The sequence below is a fragment of the Equus asinus genome, chromosome 1, assembly GCF_041296235.1.
Source record: "Equus asinus isolate D_3611 breed Donkey chromosome 1, EquAss-T2T_v2, whole genome shotgun sequence".
Classification (NCBI taxonomy): Eukaryota; Metazoa; Chordata; class Mammalia; order Perissodactyla; family Equidae; genus Equus; species Equus asinus.
Genome location: NC_091790.1, coordinates 178,116,658 through 178,142,109, shown reverse-complemented (window position 1 = coordinate 178,142,109; position 25,452 = coordinate 178,116,658). Strand labels below are relative to the sequence as shown.

The 25,452-nt window shown below is 37.3% G+C and overlaps 1 protein-coding gene across 10 annotated transcripts in view; it reads left to right on the top strand.

Annotated features, from left to right (window-relative positions):
* The window catches only part of CADPS2 (calcium dependent secretion activator 2), a 496,507-nt gene that overhangs the window by 423,756 nt on the left and 47,299 nt on the right, over window positions 1–25,452 (top strand). For 4 of the 10 annotated variants that reach the window (XM_070512650.1, XM_070512639.1, XM_070512657.1 and 1 more), the window contains 6 exons: window positions 11,274–11,415; window positions 11,541–11,660; window positions 16,047–16,202; window positions 17,814–17,961; window positions 18,661–18,675; window positions 24,436–24,510. In XM_070512650.1, coding sequence (XP_070368751.1) covers window positions 11,274–11,415; window positions 11,541–11,660; window positions 16,047–16,202; window positions 17,814–17,961; window positions 18,661–18,675; window positions 24,436–24,510 — 656 coding nt within the window. The remainder of the gene's footprint in view (window positions 1–11,273; window positions 11,416–11,540; window positions 11,661–16,046; window positions 16,203–17,813; window positions 17,962–18,660; window positions 18,676–24,435; window positions 24,511–25,452) is intronic. The other 6 variants (XM_044759476.2, XM_070512660.1, XM_070512671.1 and 3 more) reach the window with 3 other exon arrangements.

The following is a 25,452-nucleotide window of genomic DNA, read 5'->3' as shown; positions in this document are numbered from 1 at the left end:
CCTCTGTCTTCCTGCAGCCCCCAGCTGCTCTAACTCTCCCAGGAACTTTGTCACACTGTTGATACATTTCAAACTTGCTGTGTTTAAAGCTACAAATCTTTTTGCTGCTCTCTTTCCAGAACATTACTACTACGTACTTCTAGGTTTATGTGTAAATCCTTATTTTTACATTTATCTTCATGTATTAAAAAATTACTCTATTGGTTTTGTTCATCACTCTAGTCCATCATTTCTTAACTTTCTTTGGTTATTCATCCCTTTGAGTCCGTGATAAAGCTGCAGTTGTTTTACTGGAAAAAGAATCCACGTAGATATGAAACTGGGTGTAGTATCAGACTCCCCATGGACATCCAGATTTTGGACACCAGGTTAAGAACCTCTGTTATAGTGAGAGAGGCATCGTGTTGCACTAATTAATACATGGACTTTGGTGCCAGACAGATTCTCATATATCTCTGCCACTTTCTACTTGACCTTTGACAGTGGCTTAACCTCTGTAAACTTTAGGTTCTTCGTCTATAAAAGAAGGAAAATAATAGTACCTACAGTTGTCATTGATGGTAAGGATTAAATAAGAGAGTAGCTCACGTATAATAGGTGCTAAATAAATATTACAGATATTAGTCTGTTAAAGTTTCAGTCTTAATTCTTTTGACCATCTTGTTCATTCTCCTATCCAATTTCACTTCCAAAAAATCTTATTGCAAAGTCCAGGAGCAAAGCTACAATTCCTACTTCAGATTCAGCCACAATGTCTGCTCTCAGAAGTTGCTAACCCCACACTCAATAATCCATATGTGAATCATTCCTTCTGCAAATTCTCCTCAGCCAGGTTTTAAGTTCCAGTTTGGTTCCCTCCTGTCAGCTAGCAGACTTTGGATAACCCTCTGCCTTTCCTAGTCTCTTATCATCATTATCATCATTCAGTTTCTGCTAAGAAAAATTACATCAGGTTTAATATTATTTTAAGACAAATATAGAACAGTAAACCTGCCAAAAATAAATACACATAGTATACATTAAGTCCCTAAATGAGAATAAATAAGTATAGGATTATTTCTAACACTGCTTCCCTATTTGCATGAAAACTCAAGAGTTGATCATAGAGTTAGTTTGGAATTTATTCAAAGATGAGGTATTTATTAAGTTCATACTCAGTAAAGATGAATTATTTAACTTATTCAATATATTAGAATTTATTTTATGAAGAAAACAAACATTGTAGATGTTAGGAATTTTCTTGGGGAACCTCTACTGCAACTCCAATGAATTAGCATCTTTTAGTATTTATTTATTTATTTGTTTATTTGAGGAAGATTAGCACTGAGCTAACATCTGCTGCCAATCTTCCTCTTTTTTTTTCCCCCCTGAGGAAGACTGGCCCTGAGCTAACATCCGTGCCCATCTTCCCCTATTTTTTTATGTGGGGTGCCTGCCACAGCATGACTTAACAAGTGGTACCATGTCCGCACCTGGGATCCAAACCAGCAAACCCTGGGCCACCAAAGCGGAACATTCGAACTTAACTGCTGTGCCGCCAGACCAGCCCGCAAATATTTATTTTTAAGAAGAGCTCTTACATTACAAGTATGAATGTATGAGAATTATAGAAAAAGGAACACTAAAATGAGAATAGCAGAAATTTGATTTTCAGCCAGACTTGCAAATATTTAATTCAAAAGAGTTTCATATTCCCCTCCTGATTTAAATAATTTCTATAACATTGGCTTCTATTAAATGCGTAAAGTGTTGTTTTATGTTATTTTGATGTACGTTACTCAAAACACAGAAGCATTTATTACTCATCTCTTTTGAGTACTATCAATTTGGGAGGTAAGTCTAGAACTTGGCTTCGATTTTGCAGTGATTAACAGATTTTAGAAAACATCAATTATTTCAGAGAAAAACAGCTCTTCTATGGAGTGGAGGTAAATAGAAAAGTTCCCCAGTGTCATAATTTCCTTTTGGTATTGGGACTATAATGTGGTCTGGGGAATTGAAGCAGAATGTAGTGACTTTCATCTCAAACTCGCAAGTTACTATCCAAAGCCAAGAACACTGAGTAATATCTCAGCAGTTGGTAAAACATAAATTTTTTTGTGATTAATACCACCTTTGACAATAATGAAGAATATTGTTAATAATTCTGTATGTGTTACTAAATTCCTGAGATATTCCGATGGTGATTTAGGGAATTCAGTTCAGATGTTAAATGTCAACCTATAGCTGCACCCAAATTGTCCTTTCAGAAAGCTTTTGGGAAAACATAAAACTTCTATCCTTTAAACCCGCCTTGAAAGAAAGATCCTTACATCACTGCCATGGCACGACAGGACCGTGTTGACCCAATTAGAGTTACAGTCCCAATTCTGATTAATTAAAACTTTATCTAGCCAGGGGTAAGGTAGGAAAAGATTGCTCTGAAATGTCCAATCATGGAATGGGAGATAATTTGCTGAATAAAAGTGCTTACTGTTATCCCCACATATGCTATACCACTAATTTGATATAGATTTTTAAGTGGTTGTAATTTATTACTAATAATGTTGAATACTTCCGTTTGCTTTTCCAAAATAAAAATTACTAACGTGTCTCCAATTAATGGAGATATTAGTTAGAATTTGCACTTTATTTGTGCCTTGAAAACTTAATAGCTGAAATGTTTTTGTTTTTTAATGAATAATTTAGATGTCCCCACTCGTTGTTTACCATCTTTCTTTTGTTAAAATCTTTTAGGCTTTGATATTTAAAAATAGATGTTTATCTTTTGGAGAGTGGAAGGGATCTTAGACAAATTTCTTTATTTTCCAGCAGAAGAAACTAAATCCCTGAGAGGTGATGTGCCCGGGCGGGGACTTGCTGACAGGAGTCAGGGACAGAGGTGAAATGGGTCCTGATCACTTGGTCCCCGCTCAGTCTCAGTCTACGGTAACAAAAGCAGATTCTAGGACATTTATAAAGTAATATCTTTTTAAGAAAGATAGAAGATTCCTTGAACTTGTATTTTTACCTCAGAAAATGTTTATAAAGGCCTTGAGTTGTGAGGGCCGAGGAAGAGCGTTAGTTAAAGGGTAGGGAAAGGACCAGATAAAGGTGTAGATTGTCTCAGCATGTATGTTAGGAAACGTCTGTGATGAGAATTCCAGGGACCGAACTAATTAGTGGGGAAAGGGATTCAAGACAGCAAATTTGGTTTCTATTTTAAGGAGGGGAAAAAACTCTTGTCTAGGGCTTGTGTCTTTTCTAACAGTTGGTCATGATTAAGATGAGTCGTAGCCTTAAGAACCCTTGGAGATGAAATATGGTTTTCCTCAAGGGAAAAGTACCAGCTGCACCACAGTTTCAGCGACTGTCCCCATTCTCCCGCCCCCGCAGATTTGCCCACTGATTCCCAGAGCAGGACCGATGATGAAAACAAACTCAGGCTCCTTCGTGTCTGTCCAAAAAAGACTGAGTTCCTGCTTGCCCCTCCCCTCTGCCTCCCTCCACCCTGATCCACTCCCCACATCTAAAGAGATAATTAGGTGGGTAATCACTTTCAATGGTATCTAAGGAAATAATTTTGAAAAAGAGATGTAGTAAAACTGAGGGAAAATAAATGTTTTCATAATGAAGCAAGTAGCACGATAGTTAAATGTTGCTGAATGACTATAAAGCTGGTAAAAATAGATTCTATCTTTGCATACTATTATCCACATTTGTCCTGTCGATAATAGATATGGCAAGTGACCGCTTCTGACAAATGAAAGCCATCTGCAAATGGCACAAATCATTTCTTTCAGCACTAGTGAAAGGCAAACCCTCGGAGCTAGTCACCTTTTAATCTGTGGATATGCTAGCAAGTGGCAAATGACCATTCTATTGGGAACTGATTCCCAAGTGAAAAATACCACGGTGCTTCTTCTTTAATTAACGGCCTTTTCACATTGCTAGCACATTAAAGCCATCCCGAAGAACACCCGTGCTTATGTAATCAATGTCACAGCGTCTCTGCCTAAACGAATAATAAATGTCCGGGCTCTACACTAAGTGAAAACCTTTTCTCCAAGACTTTCACCTTCATAAAGATGGGCTCATAAAAATCGAAAAAAGAAAAATTGGAATGTGGTCTCATGAGGATAAAAAGGCTAGTGTTAATAATTAACAAGGAGAGTGAAGTGGAGTCAAATTAGCCATAATAGAGCCCAGAGTGACTGGCAAAGTCACCTCTCATTATCAAAAAACTCATTAAGAAATGAAGGGGTGGAAATCCCGCTGGGTTATTCTCACACTTAGGCTGTATCAGAGATTATTTTTCAGATTTCTTTCAAATGAAGAACTGTTAGGTCACCATATTGTATATTAGGTTAATCTTCAAGCTTTGAAATATAGAGGGCTGACGCCTGCGTGTTATTCTACCTCAAGTGCTTAAATGAGCTGTGTATCTGAAATTCACGAATTGGTGCTTGTAGCTATATCTATACAAACATATACCAGGAACAATGGAGAAAGAATATGACTTCTAGATTATAGCAGGGCTGTGCGCCAGCCTAGTTTCATAGATAGGCACTTTTACAGATGATGAAATGACCACTAAAATGTGAGAGTGTATTTAACTCCAATCCCCAGAGTTCACTGAATTCAAAATTGTACATCAGAATTTGTTTTACTGACCAGTGTAGTAAAAGAAATATAAAAGCAAGGAGGCACTAGCTTTTTTTAATTGAATTCCACAGTACCGCTCTGGTTTTTTTACTACATGTAGACATTTTAAAATTTTAATCTGCTATTTATATTTTCTTAGAACCTAGGGCCTAAAGAAAATCACCTGCTCTTAAGGTGCCTATGTGTCCTTCACAGTAGATTTGCAGAAGCATCTGCAATTCCTGAAGGCCATGAGCACAGGAGCCCCACATTTGAGCACTGTCAATCATGTTACAGCCATACTCAGTTGTTTCCATTATGGGGGCAAGTAGTATGGGACATAACCCAAAGATCAGAAGGCTGTATGTAACTGGAATAGAATTACAGACTTTTCCGTTTGGCTTTAATGTCAGTCTCATAAGAGACAGCATGAGAACTACTGGACCAAGAGACTTTGTTTATCTTTGCCCTCAGCCTTGGTTAATGTTTATGTTGATTTTTTTTCCTGAATTAATTCTCCAAGAAACAGGTGCTGAATGCCTACGATTTACAAATCCCAGTCACCTTGCAGATACAGGGATAAAAAACAATTCCTGCCCTCAAAAAGCATGTAATCTAGTGGAGGATATGGACATATACGCACTATCTACTGCTATACGCAATAGACTGTAGAAACATAACTCAGTTATGTGTACTATACTGTGACATTTTTAATTATAGTTTTAAACTTGGATTTGTTTTTGTTTCCCAAAAAGTAAGAAATATAATAACATCAGTACTCTCACTCCTTGTTACCTTCTATCTCTAGTTAGGTGGAGAGAGAGGTGGATAAACGGATGGATGGATGAATATCTGTTTTTTAACAAGTGCCCTGAGGGGAAAGGAAGAGTTGGGTGTGGTTTTAGGAGGTTACTATGATAGTATAGTATAAATTAATTACCAAACTTACAAAATTACTTATCAAATTTTTCGTTAAAGGAAGACTAAGACCCAATGAGTTTTCTGCTTAAACTTCAATGGGATACTCTCAGAGTTTCCTTTAGGGGGTGGATTTTTATTGATATTTATTCAATAAACAGACTTTTATTGAGTGCCTACGTAATGTGCCTGATTCTTGGCTGGGTGCTATTCCTAGATCTCAAGGGACTTTTTGCTTGGTTTGTGTTTTCCCTTTTGCATAATGCTGTTCTAGCCTGCAGCTCTCCTGACTTTTCTCCTGAAGCCCGTATTCGTATTTCCTGGAGTGGGGATCCTTGTTATATGCATTTGTCACATGGAGAGTGACCTATTAATTTTATATCTTAATCCACTCTGCTTGCATTGTTTAGTATTGATACAATTTGTAGTCCCTTGAGTAATTGTTTTATGGCAAAGTCTGTTGTTTTTATTGTGATTGGTGGTGTTTGTTTGTCTTGCTGGTCATGGGTGCCTAATTAGAATTTTAGGGGAGAAAATTATTCCTCCTAGTAGTCTGCTGGTGCTGACTAATTGGAAGGGGGCAGCACAATATAAAATTTTTTGATTATGTGGGCTCAGGAGTCAACAGCATATTTTTACCCTAAAAACAATACATAAGTTCTCTTACCTACTTATTCTTCATTTACACAGTGATTATTGTCTCAGTAATTGTTATTAATTGGATCATAGTTTAAATTCTCTGTTGAAATCTTACTGTTATAAGCCTATGACAAGTACTTTTGTAAATGTAAGACTCTTTTTGGTATGTAAATAGTCAACACTAGTTTATTAATTATTGGGATGCTCAAAATAATTGGGCACATCTGCATCCCTAGTTTACCTTTTATTTAAGCCTTTTGCTTTCTTTGTGTCATTTCTAATTGTACCATTGGGCTTGATGTCATTGATGCTTTATTATTTTCTGACAAGGTGATATTAGGAAACATGGAATCTTTTGGAATAAACGATTATTTTTATCAAAGCAAAACAGATACTGGTCCTCGACTTATGTCCCACTATTTGAGACTCCTTCTGAGCAGTCCTTTCTACTTCCACACCTCAGGTGTAAGGTCAGAAGCATTCTTGGATGAGGCCATGCTGAGAAGTTGCCTCTTCCAATGAGCTATTAAAATGGGTATCTTGTAGCCATTGGCAGCCTCAAATCATAGCCTATCTTTATTAAACCATCTGGAGAAGATATAAGCACTCTTTCTGTTGCCTGGGGCTACATATGAGCAATTGAGAAAAAAGAGCACACATTTACATCTGTGAGTATAGTATAGCATATGTTTCTGTGGTCTTGCCTTTTGAAACCAAATCTCCTCTTTTCTTTCCCCTTCTATGTGTATTTTCTCATTTCTCCACTTCCTCTCTTTCTCTCTCCATCTCTGCATCCCTTCCCCTCCTTCTTTCCCTCTCCCTCCTCCACTTTCCTGAATCTAATTACCAAAGAAATAATACCGCCAACTTCCAGTTTTCTAAAACTTTGAAATATGGATTTATAATTTGATTTTTGAAAAATAAAAAGAAACACGCTCCTGAATCATGAGCAGACTTTTGGCCAGAATTCAACATTTGTGACAGGTCTTTGGAAATATAAGAAATCTCCATTTTCTCTAACTCCACAGGATGTAATAGTTTGCTATCAAGAGTCACAACTGAACAGAGAAAATTCTCCCTTAGCTACATTCGTTAAAATAGGAGACATAAAATAGCCAATATTCATATCCAGTAGAATGTTCAGCAGTCTGATCTTGGACATATGGGTCAAAAATAGGCTTTCTGGGGCTGGCCTGGTGGCGTAGCAGTTAAGTTCATGCTCTTCGCTTCAGCGGCCCAGGGTTTGCAGGTTCAGATCCCGGGCACAGACCTAGCACTGCTTATCAAGCCGTGCTGTGGCAGGCATCCCACATATAAAATAGAGGAACGTGGGCACAGATGTAAGCTCAGGGCCAGTCTTCCTCAGCAAAAAGAGTAGGGTTCATAGCAGATGTTAGCTCAGGGGTAATCTTCCTCAAAAATAATAAAAGAAAAAAAATAGGATTTCCCCTAACAGGATTACTCAATGCCATATATTTTATATAAAATATGAAGAGATACGCAGGTCTCAGTAAGTTCTTATACAGTTTCATGAATAATAGTGTATCCATTATGATTAATATTATATCCAAGTAATCATTCATTCAACAAACATTTGAACACTTGCTCGGGGCCAGGGACTTTGCTGGATACTAGGAATACAGACATAGTCCCTACCTCAAGGACCTTGCAACCCACAGGGAGACAAGTGCAGACGTGCACTTGTGCAGAAGTATAGCTTGGATCGCAGTAGAAACCTGTACAGGGTAGAAAGTAAACGGGGAAAACCGGTAACTGGACAAGGGGACAGCAGAACGAAGCATTTTGAGAAAGGTTGGAGGAGTAAGTGTATACTTCAGCTGAACCATGAAAATCATTTGGCTGGACCACAGGAAGGAGGAGGTGTGTTAGGCAACAGAAATGAGCCAGAGAGGTCATTTTAAGACACATCATGGGTGGCTTTCATACCATACTAAGGCTTTTAGAGTTTGTCCTGATGATCCATTAAAGGATTATAATCTTTGGAAGGAATGTTATTAGTTTTATATTTTAGGAAGTCCTCTGCTTGAGATTTTGAGATGGATTGGCAGAGGGAAAATTAGGAGTCTGAAGATCAGCTAAGAGCTTATCGCATTAGTCAAGGCTGAGATGAGAAGGCTGGAAATAGCACAAGAGCAGTGGTGATGAAGAGAGGAATGGGATGTGTTAGGATAATAAGGATATAAAATACTCAGTTCTTGATTACTAAGTGGATGTAGGAAGTGAAGGAAAGGCCTGTAGTACAACTTTCAGGATGCTGGTCTAGTGATCAGGCGGACAATCTCTGTTTTCACTCCTAGGATGGGAATATAAGAAGAGAAGCAGACTTATTGAACAAGATAATGAATTCAGTGCTTATCAAGTGTGTTAAAAAAGAGAGCTGTTGCTAGAAATACATTTGAGTCAACTACTACTTACTCTTAGAATCATTATAACGTTAGTAATAATATTGAGTGGGATTATATGCTACCTCTTTTAACAAACTAAATAGCATTTGAATTGATGAGGTAGAGTGCTCATTTGTAGTTGTAATAATTTATTACATAAGTATCTGTTTTGGTCTTGGTATAGTTAAAAATAATGACAGTGCTTAACAGAACCTATCAATATGTAGAGCCTAAGGTTCTTTACATTGTTTATTAGTAGGCCGTATAAATTAAGGCCTAGGCATACAGTCTAGCTGAACACCAATGTAAAATTATCCAGCTTTCAATGGGTAATATAAGCATATTGAATATTTTCGCAGTGTTAATTTAGTTTTCAGTTCATTGAATATAAAGTTTTGCTCAAGCTCTTGACTTTTTGTTATAAGTGGGTTTTCAAATTCCAATTCTGAAAACATATAGTTCATCTAAGATATAATATAATGTGTTTGTCACTTGCAAGATTTTTTTGACTTAAAATAATCTACGTTTCTAGGTCTTAAAAGATGCTGATGTGCTGCTGGTATATTGGACGGGTGTATGAATAGACGGATAGACAGATAATAGTTTATGGTAATGTAAATTGAAGGATGATGGTATAATCTATAGAAGTTAAGAGGGGTCTCTGATATCGAATCCTTGTTCTACTCTCTAATGACTAAATGACCTTAGGCAAGTGTCCTGAATTCTCTGTCTCAGTTTCCTTATTGATAAGATTGAAAAAAAATAATAGTGCTTCCCTCATAGAGTTTTTGTGAAGATTAAATAAGAGAGTACATTTAAAGGACTTGCCACCATGATCGACACTCCAAAAATGCTGGCAAGGAGGAGATAGAGAGTTCTTAAGTGGAGAACCAATAAATTAAGATTTGGGTGTATTTTTTTATTTGTTTACCACAATGATTTAGATGGTTTGAATGAGAATATTTCTTACTTAATGTTCACCATCCTTATTTGGGTGACATTTGATAAAAGGACTGAATTACATGATCTATAGTACTGTCTAGCTCTATGATTGAATCTCCAGGAATAAATAAAGCTTCTTTCAGTGTGCTAATGAAAACATCATTAGGATAACATTAGGATTATCTTTAAATATGATTATCCTTCCCACATTAATAGGAAATCTTTTAGCATGTAGATAGCCAGAAAAGATTAACCACAAAAAGTACTAAACCATATGAGCTAGAGATAGGAAAAAAAAACAATATTTTTGTTCCTTCTGTATTTAGAATTACTTCCTACTCTATTTTCACATGTCTGTAGTTTTCCAGCCTCTGAAAAATTTCAGAATCACTTGATTAAAGTAATCTGTAGTGGGAATTTGTAAGCGTCACATACTTTGCCCAAGTTTTAAAACACTATTTAGGCTTTCTGATTATTTTTATCCTGAAGAAGATTATGTGAGAAATTGGCATATTTAGCTGAGTATTTTATAGGACAATAACACTATTAGAGTTGTTAGTAAGTAGATTTAATAACTATAAGCATATACGGCTATTCAAATCCATAAAAGAGAGCGGGAATACTGAGAGGCTTCTGCCATCTTCCACCTCTGCCACTCTCATCCAAGTCACCACCACCGTCATCATCCTTCACCTGGTCTGTTGCAGCAAAGAACTGAGCACTAACCACCTTCTGTGCTTCCACCCTTGGCCACGTGCTCCAAAAAATCGGAACTTCATAGACAACTCAATTCTTGCTATGTCTTCACATGGCAAAAGGGTTGAGGGATCTCTCTGGAACTCTTTTATAAGCGTACTAATCCCACTCACCCCTCAAAGGCTCCATCTCCTAGTACGATCATGTTGAGAGTTAGGATTTCAACATATGAATTGGCAGGGGTGGAAGGAACACAGACATTCAGTCTACAACACTGACCTATATTATAATGAGATTGTGTCCTGTGCAGAGAAGGCATCCATCTTCTGGAGGAGGTAGGTACACCTTGCCCAGCAGTCTTGCCCCAGTAGCACAAATTCTAAGACTTCTGCACCTGCTTTGGGGAGGATGTTCCATACTACAGTTCATTAAAGGCAAATGGACCACTGAAAATTGCATGTGATGTGCTGTTTTTAAAGACATGGGAAATTGGATGACTAAAAAGGAAATTCATAAGGAACTAAAAAGTTCATAAATCAGAATAGACATTCTCGAGGCCACAGGCCCCCTCCTGCTACATTAAACATTTGTATCTCTGAGAAATCATCAAGCGTAGCTCTTAGAATTGAATAGGTTTGGCTCTTTTGTGATACACAGCATAGCACAAGGATTGTAACTGTGTTTAACTGCTGTATTTAGGTGTATCAAGACCTTCAGGGGATCCGGCAGCTCTCCTGAATGTCCAGCGAGTGGTTATATGGCTCATGTGTTAGTAAACCTCTTAAAAAGTAGAAACAAACCACCTGCCAGGAACATTTTATAGAGATAGAATCTATTTGAGGTTTTGACAGCCATATATAGAAGGTCAATTATACTTTTTGATCCATTTTCATGATATAATATTCAATATGAAGAGCAAAATCCATTATCATTTGTATTTTATCAGTTCTTCTGTGTCAGACTTTTTCAAGAAAAGGTTTTTTTGCCCACATTTTCCAAATGCCTGATATTATTCCTCTGACAAACACTGTTTCTGCTTGACTATTTCAGCACTTTTATGTAATGGAAAATTTCACAAGCACTTGCAAGAAATCTTTGTGCCCTTGGTTGTCCGCTACGTCGATCTCATGGAGTCCTCCATCGCCCAGTCAATTCACAGAGGTTTTGAGCAAGAGACGTGGCAGCCTGTCAAGTAGGTATCTTGCCTGGTGTCCGTAGAGTGTCTGCCTCTTCAATCCTGACCTTATGACTTTACACCTGGCCGTCTGTAGTTATTGCTTATGGTGGTCCCTTCCCACGTTGTTTGTTTCTTTACAGGAATATCGCCAACAGTCTTCCCAATGTAGCTCTTCCAAAAGTTCCAAGTCTGCCTCTTAATCTTCCACAGATTCCTAGCTTTTCTACTCCTTCGTGGATGGCTTCTTTATATGAGTCCACGTGTGTATTCCTCACTTATTTCCTGGTGGTGTGTTAGCTAGTGCATGGCCTGGCTGTGTTCTGTGCAGATGTGTTCAGATTGCATGGCATTTGTCATCATTGGTTGAGGAATACTATGTTTTGGTTATATTTGTTTCCGTTTTTTAAGCTATTAAGCTAAGCTTAGCATATCAATGATAAATGATGTCTATTTTTTAAAAAAAACACTCACTGGTTTGACATAGTTCATATGTAATCTGTAGGGCAGGGGTCGTTTTGTGACCCAGGCTGTAGACTCTAGTCTAAGTGATGTAACCAGAGTTCTCCATATTCAGGCGATCAGTGTGCTAAACGGTGTGTCTAGGCTTTCTGGTTGGCTCTCGCTTTGTTACCACTCACCAGATTTGTCTTGTACATGTGGAGAACCATTGTAAGAACAGTTTCAAGAATATAATCTCTTTCTATTTTTATCTTAATCTCACCTTTAAAGAAACAATATTGCAGGTTGCAGAGAAGCAGTTTTCCTTTATTTCCCAACACTAGCAAGTTGTTCTTTTGTGCTTTCATATATCAGTTGGTGTGCTTTGTTGTTTTTAAATAAGCTTTATATCAGTAAAAACCATATTTATTGACTCCACGCTGGGATGAGCCTACCTACTGCAGATTCAGTAACTGAGTCATTAAAGTGAAAAGGGCACAGGCTTTGAAATCGATCAGCCCCGAATTTAGATCCTAGCTTATTAATCCTTGAGTCTTTCTTAGCCTCAGTTTCCTCAACTGTAAAATGGTTATGACACCTAACTTAAAGACGTTTTTGTGAGGGTTAAAAATCTATGAAAAGTGCCTGTGACATCTAGGCTGTCAATAAATGATAACTACTCCTATTCTACATTACGATTGTTATTACCATGGTTATTATTATTGCTATCATCAATCATCATCATTATCTTTCATAACTGTGTAGTTTCCAAAGTATTAGCATCAGAGCAATCAAATGAACTCAATAGTCCACGCTTTGCTCAAGATCCCATATGAAGTCAGCTAGAAAGAATAATCATTAGAAGAAGAAAAATAACTACCATTTATTGAGAATTTATTATGTTTCAGGTACAGTGCCAAATTCTTTCTCTCATTTAAGCCTTATAACAACCCTATGAGGTAAATGTCCTTATCCCCATTTTACAGTTAAGGAAACAAAGTCATAAAGAAGTTAAGAAACAAAACTTGCCCAGTGTCTCACAGTAAGTAAATGACAGAGGCAAGATTTGACCCAGGTTTGCTTGACTGCAAAGCCCTCACTCCTATCATTAATATCTCCTGCTTCCAAAGAACATACTGGTTAAGAGCTTGTCCAGCATCCTTCCTACCTATTCTGCCACCACCTGTCAAATCTATTCCCAGTCTGGACTGCATACAGTCGAGAAAAGAGAGAAGACAAGACCAAGAAAGAGACTGATACTTGCAGAATAGTTTGGCAGTATTTCTCCAAATTAATCATCCCTGTACTCATAATAATTAGTAGGATATTAGGTTACACGGGAATCTTTTTCTTACGGGGAAATGCTTTGGGCCATTATCGTGTGTAGAGTGGTGTCTTGTGTGTGCTCAGGAATTATCGAGGAAATATAATGAACCTTTATAAGTTTATGATTTTTTTTTTACTTCTTCATGCAGTTTTATAATTTAACTTCCTCTTCTTCCTTATTCCTTATCTGTTTAACCCCCTTGATTTTAACCAAGAACGCTATTGTGCGATGGACATTACCTTGTGAAATTTGGGGATGTTTTTGTCATTAGTATTTATTAGCTTTGAGATATGTGTAAACTCTGAATCTCATTATTGAGAGCCCCTTTGTAAAATGACCTGTGTCTCAGGACAGGAATCACGGCACATTATGGCTTTTTAAATAAAATGCTTGTACTTTTATCATTCTGGGCAAATAAAAAATATGTTTCACAAGTTAGTCCTTATTATCTTTACCTGCCAAGGTTATCAACATTAGGTTCTTTCTCGAGGTGCCCAGAATTATCTTATGTTATAATGTCATTGCAATTAGTTTTTTGAACTTTTGTTATAAAGCATTAAATAGCAAAAACATTTCCATTTTACATATATAAGGGATTAAAAATACAACTACTGATAAAGAGAAGTAATATCAAAGTAACCATTAGTCTGAAGATACATCCCTATCTCCTGATGTATAAATCGCCTTAAGCGCTCCTCCAGATCCCTTCCTGTACGCAGAGTCTTCATTCTTGTTTTTAGCTCTAAACGTGAATTGCCAGTAAGGCAAGTTTCCTGATGGCATTTTTAGGAAATTATCTCAGACTCCATTATTTACGTTTAAATCCTTTAATCTGTTAATAATACTTTTTAGGAATAGGTTACTGATTAGAAATAATTTTAAAATGAGAAAGTTCTGAATAAATTGCAAGTTGTGTATGCCAGCTCAAGGCAAAACTTATCTGTTTAATTATAACAAACACTTGTTATCTTAATTATATTCCCAATTAAGCATATTTATTGTTCGTAATCTTACCATAGTGTCAGAAAACAGAGAAAAGCACCTATCTATATTCTCTATAAAGATTTGTCACATATTAGGAGAAAGTCCATTTTTAATAGAATTCTACCTTTGTTGTTTGGGATTTTGTTTTGATGATGGTTGTTATTGTTTTGTCGTGCAGTTAAAGAATATATACCTGTTTCAAAGAGTTACTTGTATTTCTTCAAAGTAAAAAAAATATAAGAAGTAGATGTGCTTCTTTGCCAATTATATTCAATTACTCTTAAAACATAGTTCCTCTGATCTACCTAATGGTACCCTATGGATGTCTAGGAGGATTCTGCTTGGTTATTTCTTTCCTTGTATTGTTATATAAATGGCAAAAAGAATTAAATGTAGTGTTCTTTTCAAACATTTTTCACAGCGATGTCAGCATGGTTGTCTGGCTCTTTTGTTTAATGGTACTTTGAGGGCGCTGAACATTAAGGCTGGGAGTTATTCAGTGAGTGAGGTGCTATGGTTAGTGTTCAGTGTTTTGCTGTGATTGGTCCCTTGAGAAATGAACTCTGAGGACATCTTGGCTAGACAAGGAGATCATGAGAAATTACTGACAGAATGGGAGGAGGAAAGCAAAGTAGGTTGGTGATGGAGCTAAGATGCTGAGGCAGGGGTAGGGGGCAGGAATAAGCTTTTAATTAGCCAGAGCAGGAGGTGATTTTTTTAAGCTAGCTAATTAAGATATATTTAGCTAAACAATGTGGTTATTTAAAATGACTTTATTTTTGTAAAAATTTTCTACAATCCCTTTGTGATAAAAAATAAACTGTATTTCTTTAATTTTCTTTTGTGTAAACTAAAAATGTAAATTTTAGGTTAGTATATGTTAAACAGTTGTCAGAAGGATAAGGGGAAATGAATCATACAGCAGCCTTTTTCTTTTCTTTTGTTCTCTTTTATAATTAAGTTTCAATATGTTTTAATATAGGGATATTTTACTTGGAAAACATCTGTTTCCCTATTAGGCTATATACTTGCATAATGGAAAGTAATAGTGTTATCCTTTGCCCAGATATTATATGTACTCAACTACAAATTACCTTCATGTATGGTGTAAAAATATAGTCCCCCGGCGTGACTTTACCATCATAGTGAGTGCACAGCAGATCTTGGCTCCACAGTTAGATAGATGTAAGGACGTGAAATACAGGACTATGCTCCAACTTCAGAACACCCTGAATGTCATGTCTGTGTTAGACAATACCTGGTACTGTTAGGTCTAATTATGAGCTAGGAAAGGCACAAAGCATTTCAAAATTGAAGCAAGATTTCTCTTCCACCCAGCCTGGTATTTCATTCTCAGTACCTGTTTCACCTTTACTTGCAATTGAGAAAATTAAGAAACTTAAGTATGTTACATACCTGCAAACAGACAGAGCGATCATGATGACAGAGGCACATATGCATAATAGAAGTGGAAGGGTGCTAGTTGCTCTCATGTGGATTTTCTTGCATAAAACATACTTTTCTGAATTTCCAGGAGGAAATATTTGTGTATTTTATCTTTGGTCTAGAGATTGGTAAAGAACACTTAAAATGTTTTTTCGTATGTATACAGTTTGATTTCTTTTCCTTAGTAAAGTATTCTTATCCATTTTGCCCCTTTTTGTGAAAACTTACTACAATAATTATTTCTATTTTGTTGTCCTTGTTTTGCCTTATTCATTAAGAAGAAGTAAAAAGAGTTAGAAGGTTGAACCAAGAAATTATTGGTCATTAGAGATTTTATGTAGTGTTTTCCCACTAATGGCAACTGATATGGAAAGGAAGACACAATGTATTGGTGATCCCCATCACTCACAGTGAAGTTCATGATGTTCTTCATTTTTTCTTTTTCTTCTAGCAATGGCTCAGCAACATCAGAAGACCTTTTTTGGAAACTTGATGCACTACAAATGTTTGTCCTTGATCTACACTGGCCAGAACAAGAATTTGCCCACCACTTAGAACAAAGACTTAAACTAATGGCCAGTGATATGATAGAGGCCTGTGTCAAAAGGTAGACATGTGTTTTCAAGTTGCTGCTTAATATGCCAGCACCCAAAATACCACCTTCCACCAAGTACCTGTTATATAATTGTCACAAGAAAAGTTTTAATATGTGCTACTGTTCCAAAACTCAATGGACATCAGGTTCTCTGTCCTAAATTCTGGGAACCCATGTAATTGATAAAATTGGCCTGATACTTTTGTTCAGGCCTCCTAACCATTGCCATCATCAGTAGTACCCATACCATGTTAATCATTTCTGTTGTGCTTATTGTTATCTCTCTGGGAATACTGTGCTTTAAATTCCCAAGGCAGTACTTCCTGAGACATACGGAAAAGGTCTGTTAAGTACTTTATGTGTTATGTACTATGTCTGTGTGCTGTGAAATGGCATGATGATCAATGCCATCAGTTGTTCTGTTGTCTGGTATTCTCTGTCCATATCAGATGAGTTCCAGATATCCATTTACATGCTTCAGAACTTAACCAGAAATAAGTTATGAGGCTTTGGATTCTTCCAAATGTGCTTTCATTTATATATATATTTTTTGTTTTTTGAGAGGAAAATTGGCCCTGAGCTAACATCTGTAGCCAGTCTTCCTCTTTTTGCCGAAGAGTGGCCCCAAGCTAACATCTGTGCCCATCCTCCTCCATTTTGTCTGTGGGACACTGCCACAACATGCCCTGATGAGCAGTGTAGGTCCATGCCTGGGATCTGAACCCACAAACCCTGGGCTGCCTAAGCAGATTGGGTGAACCTAACCACTATGCCACCAGGCTAGCCCCTCATGTTTTTCTTTTTCAATCTTACAGAATCAGTATTGCATCCTAATTAGCCAACCATTTGTCCTTGTTCATGATATGTACCAGAACAGTGTGGGCAGCATATTGGAATAGCAAACACTAGTTGGAGAAATTGAATAATCTTGAATTCTTTAAAGCAAGAAAATCCTGTCTTTAGAATATTGGCCTCTTAAGGCAAGGCCATGAATTAGATTATTTAATGTTTTAAAAAAAAATTATGTTCATCGTCTGTGATTCTGATGTCTCAAATCTGAGGATGTCCTTGGATACTTTAGCAAAACCAATTCCAAATTGCCTATTATGCAGTTTCTTTCAGAAACTTTATGCAACTTTGAGTATTTGAAAGAGAACCTAAAGGACATAAAAGACTTACACATTCTCTGTTGCTTATTAATTATGATGTTTTAGAGTTTTCCAGACTTGTACTTTTTTTGATTTGGTAAACCCTCATACAGAGGATTTGTTCTGGTTTAATACAGAGAAGTAAATGGTTTTTCTACTTGGATGATAATTCAGGCAGTTAAGTGAAACTATAAGTTTTTCCCATTAAAAGTGATACACTGGGCCTAACAAATAGCTCTGAGTAAAGATATTTTCTGATTGACTACAAAAGCCATGTTTAATATAAAATATCACTGCCCGATCTTTCATATGAGATGCCTGAAAAGAAGAGCATCTCACCCACTAGTTCCAAAGCAATGCCACACTCCTTATTTGCATGTTTTAAATTAGCATCTTATAGTGTTGATTTCACTTTTACAAAACAGGTGGGACATATGTCAGAATTTCTTACTCTGAATTCATGTTTTGATGATAGAACAAGAACTGCATTTGAACTCAAGCTGCAAAAGGCAAGCAAAACAACTGACTTGCGCATTCCAGCTTCTGTGTGTACAATGTTTAATGTATTAGTAGATGCCAAAAAGCAAAGCACCAAACTCTGCGCCCTGGATGGAGGACAGGAGGTAAGTGGCTTGAGTGTCACATGTGGAAACGCAGCACCAGGTGCCCTGGCAGAGGAGGATGCTGTTTCCAGGAGCCTCTCACTTGATTAGACTAAAAAGACCAAGTTCTCCAATACATGTGTTTGATCTTTCCTTTACTAAAGTAATGGAGTGCCCTTTTTGCCTTCACTCATGTCAGTTTCTTCTTTTCTATGTGACAACTGCCTGAAATTTTACAAGTGGCCATTGAATTTTGGGTCTATCTTTTGGCCGCTTAGGTGTTGTGTATTTACATAAACCTTGCTTTTCACAAGCAAATGAGAAAGCTAGCAAGTTACCTACTTTGTTTATACAAATCTAGAGTGTTCAGAGTTTGCATCCAAAAAATTTTATTTACTCAAAAGTTTCCATTTTTTAGAGATCAAGTAGAAACATACTTGAAAACTAGGCTTCATTCTTTTCAATAAATATCCCATCGTTTCAGTTTGATTTATGTTTTGTTTGGTTCTGTATTCAGAAATGCATTTTATTTTTGCCCTGTGATTTCTTTTTTGTTGTGAGTGGTAATTGGGTGAAAATGGATTTATCTTTCTTAGATTATCTGTTTAAGTTGACATTGTGTTGCCTTTGGTTTTCCCATTGTAATTATTTTTTCATCATCTCTTTGTTCTTCCCCCGTGTTCTCCTTCGTCATCTTTTTTTTCCCATGGCATGATCCAGTTTGGTAGTCAGTGGGTAAGTCTCATTATTTTTTTCGTAAAAGCACATTTTCATTTGAAGTATTATTTTTTTAAATGTACATTTTATTTTCATCTTTTCAAATTAAAATAATATAATTCTATTTTCATGTTTTTGGTTTCTATGTGTGTGTATAACACTAACAGCTTACAGTAACACAGCAATACCCAAAGACACATCAGAACACATGTAAATACTTACACCTTAAATAATGTCAAGGGGAATGTTTCTTCCCTGTTAGGCTGCAGAATCTACAAACTACTCTTCGATTTTTAAAGATAAAATTACTTAAAACCCAGTGAATTCACCCTCCTTTAAACTAAATTCTAAATAAATGCAGAAGGAGAGTGATTATTAACATTTTCAACATGCATATATCTGTAGTATATACTTTCACTAACACTGGAAAGATTTAGATTTTGGGGCTTTGGATGACATACAGCATATATCAGGGTAACCCCTGAATTTGAGGACCAGGAGGCCACTCTCAAGGTCACTTCATACAGAAGAACCCAGTTATGGATTTTAGTGGGGTCCATGCCCAGCAATAATAAGGTCTCTCCTCCCACTCTGGCCTGACATGTAACCACAAGCAGAGGCAGGAAAGAGGCAAGCCTGTGTCAGGAGCCTTTCCCCTCCCTCATGTGGGGTTGTTTCCAGAACCTCAGAGAAACATGGTTTGAAAACTTTTATGCATACAAGATTGACTTGATTAAATATATATATTTTTTTTGATAAGTCGAAATTTTTTTTGCTCTATGGGTGTGTTAAATCTTACAAGTCTTACAGTTGACACCTGGGAGTCAAATTCGGGGCAATTCTACTAGGCTAACAATTCTCATCCAAGCAGAAGAGCTTAGATAACTAAGACAGAGGATGAGAGGGCCCACTCTTTGTAAATTTCATACTTATTTAACTCGTAGGTTGACCTTAGCTATTTGGCGATAATTTATTGTATACACCTATTTCATTCTTTGAGCAATTCAAGGGGAAAAGATGTGTTTCTAATACCATAGCATACAACCTTACAGATATACTAGGTAACTGATGCATAAGTGTTATAGAATGCTCAGTAATTATCATTCTCTGATCACTTACAACATGATTTATTATTTCTAATTATCTGAATGAGTAGGCAGTTGGCTTGGATATCAGTGGCTCATATCCACCTTCTCATGTTTTTCAGTACCCAGATATGTGCCTTTGTCTGCTCAAGAATATTATCTTAAGTCTCTTCATAAGCCCATTCGTTTCTCATCGGGTTTATAGAATCACCTTGCCTCTTCCCATTAATACTGGATTTATCCAATTGTTCTTGGTTTAATATACACTGTAGTACCTGACACACAATAGGCACTTAGTAAATATTTGTTGAGTGAACAGACGGATTTGTTGTCACTGCTTTAAAAATCCTCCCCTATAAGAAACAACTCACTCTAGTCCTTAAAAAGAAAAACAGGCACATACACGAATGACAAAACATTGTTGCATTGTCAAATGATTCTTTACCTTAATAGGTGGATGGTTTTGAAGAGTAATGTGCTACTGTTCATTATGTCTGCACCTGTATCTTCTCACCAGAGACAATTAGTTCCCCACAACTTTCACACAATTAATATAGCTCAAAATGTACAGGTGTAAAACCCATTAGCAACTCTGAAAAGTGGTAAACAAGAATTTGAATGCAAAAGAAGAATTTTATGCTTTGCTTTTAATCTCCAGTAAATATACCCACATAATTGCACAGGCTTTCCCACTCTCTGTGTGCTTGAGATAAGTTTTGAAACTCTTGCAAATTAGTAAATATATTACATGCATACGTGAGCCAGTGGACCCCATTCTGTGGTAAGCAACAAATAAAGTTGTTGAAAAAACTAGATTATTACACAATTTGAAATCTTATAAAAATATATGCTACATAGGTAAACCTAGCAGAGATATTTTTCTAAATTATAAGGAAATCACCTCTCCAAAATGGTCAATAAATTTGTTATATTTTCATTGCTGGGATAAACCTTCCCTACTCCTTACTCACAATGCAGCCCCTTCTGTGCTCCTAAATTGTGATTCTGTTTTCTTACGTGGCACATGATGATACAAACATGCTCAGCCGCAGCCCAGAACGGTGTTTAATAGGGTGATTAGTGAGTGAATGATCTACTCCTGTGACAGCTGTGTGTAATGAGTCAGCAATCTCAGGCCAGTCCCTCAGGGACAGATGTTGAGATCACAAAACCGCCCGTGTTTAGAAATCCACATTAGCCATTACTACAAAAAGCAGATGACTGCATGGGCCTTAGGCAATCATCTGCCCTAAGAGCCACTGCATCCCATGGCCCATCCTTTGAGGATGAAAGCACATTAATGGGGAAACTCAGGGACCCCTACTTGTGCAGGATTTGTTCTCAGTTACAGTAAAACACTTCCATTTCCAGAACTAACAACCCAATACCTTTAAAACTCATCCCAAGAGAAGAACCAAAATCTTTTTAGAATGCTGGATTGCACTGGCATTTGTTTAGTCTTCATTTCTTGTGTGTTTACATGAGGACAGTCAGGTGAAATCATGTTTACCTGAGTGTAGAGGGGCCAGGCGTTCAACCCTGTGCCTGATCTCTGAATTCCCTGGGCTCGATGAAGTGAGAATTCCTGCATAGTTATCTTAATCTAAATCTGAGTCATCTGCTGGAAAAGCAGAGCACAAAGTTTATTTTTGAAGGCAGATGTGGGGAGAATTAGTCTAGGAAATGGACCATAGGGCTGGCCTGGTGGCGCAGCGGTTAAGTTTGCACGTTCTGCTTTGGCGGCCTGGGGTTTGCCAGTTCGGATCCCGGGGGCAGACATGGCACCTCTTGGCAAGCCATGTTGTGGCAGGCATCCCACATATAAAGTAGGGGAAGATGGGCACAGATGTTAGCTCAGGGCCAGTCTTCCTCAGCAAAAAGAGGAAGATTGGCAGCAGATGTTAGCTCAGGGCTAATCTTCCTCAAAAAAAAAAGAAGAAATGGACTGTAATCTACCAGAGAGCCCTAGTGTATAGGTTTATCAGTCCAACTTGAAATATTCTGATAGGAATCTTATAGGTTTTTGTTGCTGAAGACTAAAACTTTGCAGATTTTTTTTCAAGAATTTGGCCTCTTAATCTAAATGAAAAATCTGTCCGTTTTAGCTTAGGTAATGTAAATGTCTCTGCAGGTAAACCTGTTCTTGTCTGTGATCTCTTTTTGTATCTTTGTGCTTTTCTTTGCAAGCTATCCTGAATCCCCTGAGGAATAACTTTTTCTAGCTAACTTTCTATTATCTGCATGTGGCATATGTGGGTTATTCTCTTCGCAGAATGTATATGTAAAATGGGAATTCTGAGGCCACCTCCCCACTCCCAACCACAATGCTCCCAGGCAACCTCTATCAACTGTGCAGCTAGAGCAGATTCTGGAAGTTCCCAGCAGTTTTAATATTAGTGTAAGTCAGAGCTGTTCAGATAAGTTTATGATAGCAAACTTTCACATTACAAAAACCTAACAAAGCTTATGCTATTTCGGTTTGCCCCTTTAGGTAGTACATTTAAGATATATACTTTTCCTTCTTCCTTTCTAACTTTCTCCCTCCCTCCCTCTTTCCTGCCTTCTTCCTTTCACTGCTTTTGACTAGATCAGGTATCAAAGAAAATAGCAGTCTAAAGATGAGTATTATAGGAGAATTTAATGGCTCCTCAGGTCTATGGCTTTCCCAGGGTATATAAAGGACCTCTTTAATGGCTCATCTCTTGATTTTAAGAATTGCCAAAATCAGTACAACCCAAAAGTTTAACAGGTGGAAGCTCTACTGTTTTAAGTCTAATAGCCTTCTGATGACATTGGATTACATTTGAGTTAAAAAATGAAATCTATAGCAAACAGAGATTAAACACTGAGGATAAAGTGTATTTGAGAATATGGAGCTCCAGCTGGAGATCTGGGTGCCTCCATCCCTGTATGTTCTGTAGCACTTTCCATGTAAGAGGGAAGTGAGAAGCTTGAAGCCCATCTCCTATGTCCCGTTCCTATTCCACCCCAAAGAGGAGCCTCAGTCTGGTCTTTCATTTCCTCCTGCTGCACAGACCTGAATTTATGAAAGGAGAGTGGCAGGAGGGAGAGCCGGGCCAGAGCTTATTTGCATAATCTCCTCCACCGCCCAGTCTGCCGGACAGCTTCAGCCTGAGCCGGGTCCTTTTTTTGTATATGTATCTGTCCGGGGCTTCCCTGCCATCTCAACTACCAGCCAGCTTTTTCAGGCTCTTTTTCTTCTGCCTTATTTTTCTTTATTTTCTCCCCTTGTCCCTTCTCTTCAGTGTTCTAAAAGCCAGAGTGTCAGCAGTCCTGCAGTAGAAGTCCCCTCTCTGTTTCTGTTCCGTGTGTCCTCTGGGCAGCACAAGTTTGGAAATCAGTAAGGCTTTGAGACAGACACTTAGTATTTCACTTCACTGGGTGGAACACATGTCGAGAAAGTTCCACATTCACATATGTGTGGTTCATTTTACACCGTTTGTCAACACACACAGAAAGAGAAAAAGAAAATAATTCACGTGCTTCAAAATTATACTTCCTTTCTGTCTTATTTATGCAGGTAGATGACCACTTGTAACTGTCAGAGCCTATGGGGGGAAATCATTCCTGCGTATTCCAAAGCAGACCTAAGTTGATGTTTTGTTCTGTGTGGAAACTTTGAGACATGTTTTCAGAAGAAAAAGTAGCTTTCAAAAACTTACATCTTAGGAAGCCATTCAACGAGCAGCTGTTAAGTTGCTCTAATGTTTCTACTGACCTGAGCACTTTTGCTCTACACATTATGTTCGCTGTTCCAAGAAGCCTTGAACCATCCAGATAGGGTTAGTCTTTACAAGTCACATTTTCTGTGAAGTGGCTATTGGGGACAATCGGCTGTCAGATAAATGCTTCTAAAGGAAGAATTACTGTTTAAATGAATGTGCCTTCACAAGCTGTAGAAGCTGAAGCTCCCGCTAATTTAAGAATGGAACACTCTCAGATTCTCTAAAGAAAGCAAAAAAAAAAGAGTCTTTCAGGTTTATTTTAAATACATCTTTTTGTATTTACTTAAAGGCGTCTTTTTCATGAGGAAGCAGTAATAAAACTATGGGGAGTGAGTGCCGTTTCATTATACCTTTTATGGCCTATTAATTTGTTACCATCTATTCACCTTTGTTGATGAAATTTTAATTTTGCCCTTGCTTGAGCATATTGTAAGAATTGTATAAACTGCTGCTCCCCGTGCAGACAAAAAGGTCCTTTTAGAGTGAACAGTTGGGAGCTCATTTTATTTCTAGAGCACATTTAAAATAACTTATGAATGAGAGTTGTCAGACATGAAATGCTGTATTAATTAAATCTTTTTCTAGTCTTTTTGCTTCTCCAGCTAAACCAACCCTTTAGAAAAATACACGGCCACCTTAATTATAGAGGAGAAGACAAAAAGTATCCTTCACATTCCTCCGCCTGAATAAGAATAAGAACTCAATTCATCTATATAATAACCCCATTAGCTGCTTAACTCAACAGTGCACATGGGAAAATTTTCAGACCACAATGTAAAAAGTGCTGATTGGGTAGATCGTTTTCAAGGTTTTGTTCTTCTAATGTTCAAAATGATCATTTTAAGTAAATCTGATATGTCATAACTGATAGCTTTAAAATATTTATGACTTACGACAAAAGTTCTGTGTCCATGTCAACTAATGCATCTTTGTCTTTTAATATCTAGCAACAGTACCATTCAAAAATAGATGATTTGATTGACAACACTGTAAAAGAAATCATTTCACTCCTAGTTTCAAAGGTAATGTATTATTTATTCGCCTTTTTAAATCAAATTAAAAAATCATTTTCAACTGAGAATGTTTAGAAATATGTCTTATGTTTCTAAATACTTAACTGAGAAATAGCAGTTTTAAAAATAGCTGCAAGAAAAGTCATGAGCAAAATATGAAGACTCTGTCAACAACTTTTGATTTTTTGTTTATAATTTTGGCTTTTCTTAGAATTGTCCTTTTAAAAATAACTCTGACTTCTGGTGATAACCGTGCTACTTCACATTCCTGTCCTCTTAGCATTTGTCTTCATCTCCAAGGCTGATGTGAGTAGTCATCTGTCCTTGAATTTAGCCTGTTTTTTGTGGTGACAGCCCTGGGGCTCTAGAACTGGTCTCAGAGGCAGAAAGAGAGAGCTGGGAGGGTGGTTTTTGAGGTTCTTCACTCCAAGGAGTCCTCCACAATTTCCTGGTTGATGCTTCAAATATCTTTGACAAAAGCTATGGTCTTTAATTGTATAAATAGAGAAGGAGCATAAAGGAGTGTTCCCTTGAATGATTAGATGATTTAAAATCCCACTACAGTGTAACAGACTGCCATGGGTGACATTTGAGGTCAAGGTCTGATAGGGAAAGAGACTGAGAACCTGAGAGCACTGAGAACTGAAAGAGGAGTGAGGAGACAGAATGGATGTGCTCCAGGGGCCACTTTCATACGAGCAGAGATAGCCCTTGCGCTCGCAAGTCTCCGTCAAAGAACTGCAAATCAGGCTTCATAAAACAACTGGAAGAATTTACAAACAGCAAAGGAAAACCAGCCCCAATATGGTAGACAAAGGACCTGTTGTTTGGAAAAGAGAGAAAAAACCAGAGATGCCCAATAGAGATGAAAAATATTAATCCTCATTAATAATTTAAGGAATGCAAAGGAAAATAAAAACCCTACAGTGATATACTATTTTTTAGAGCAAT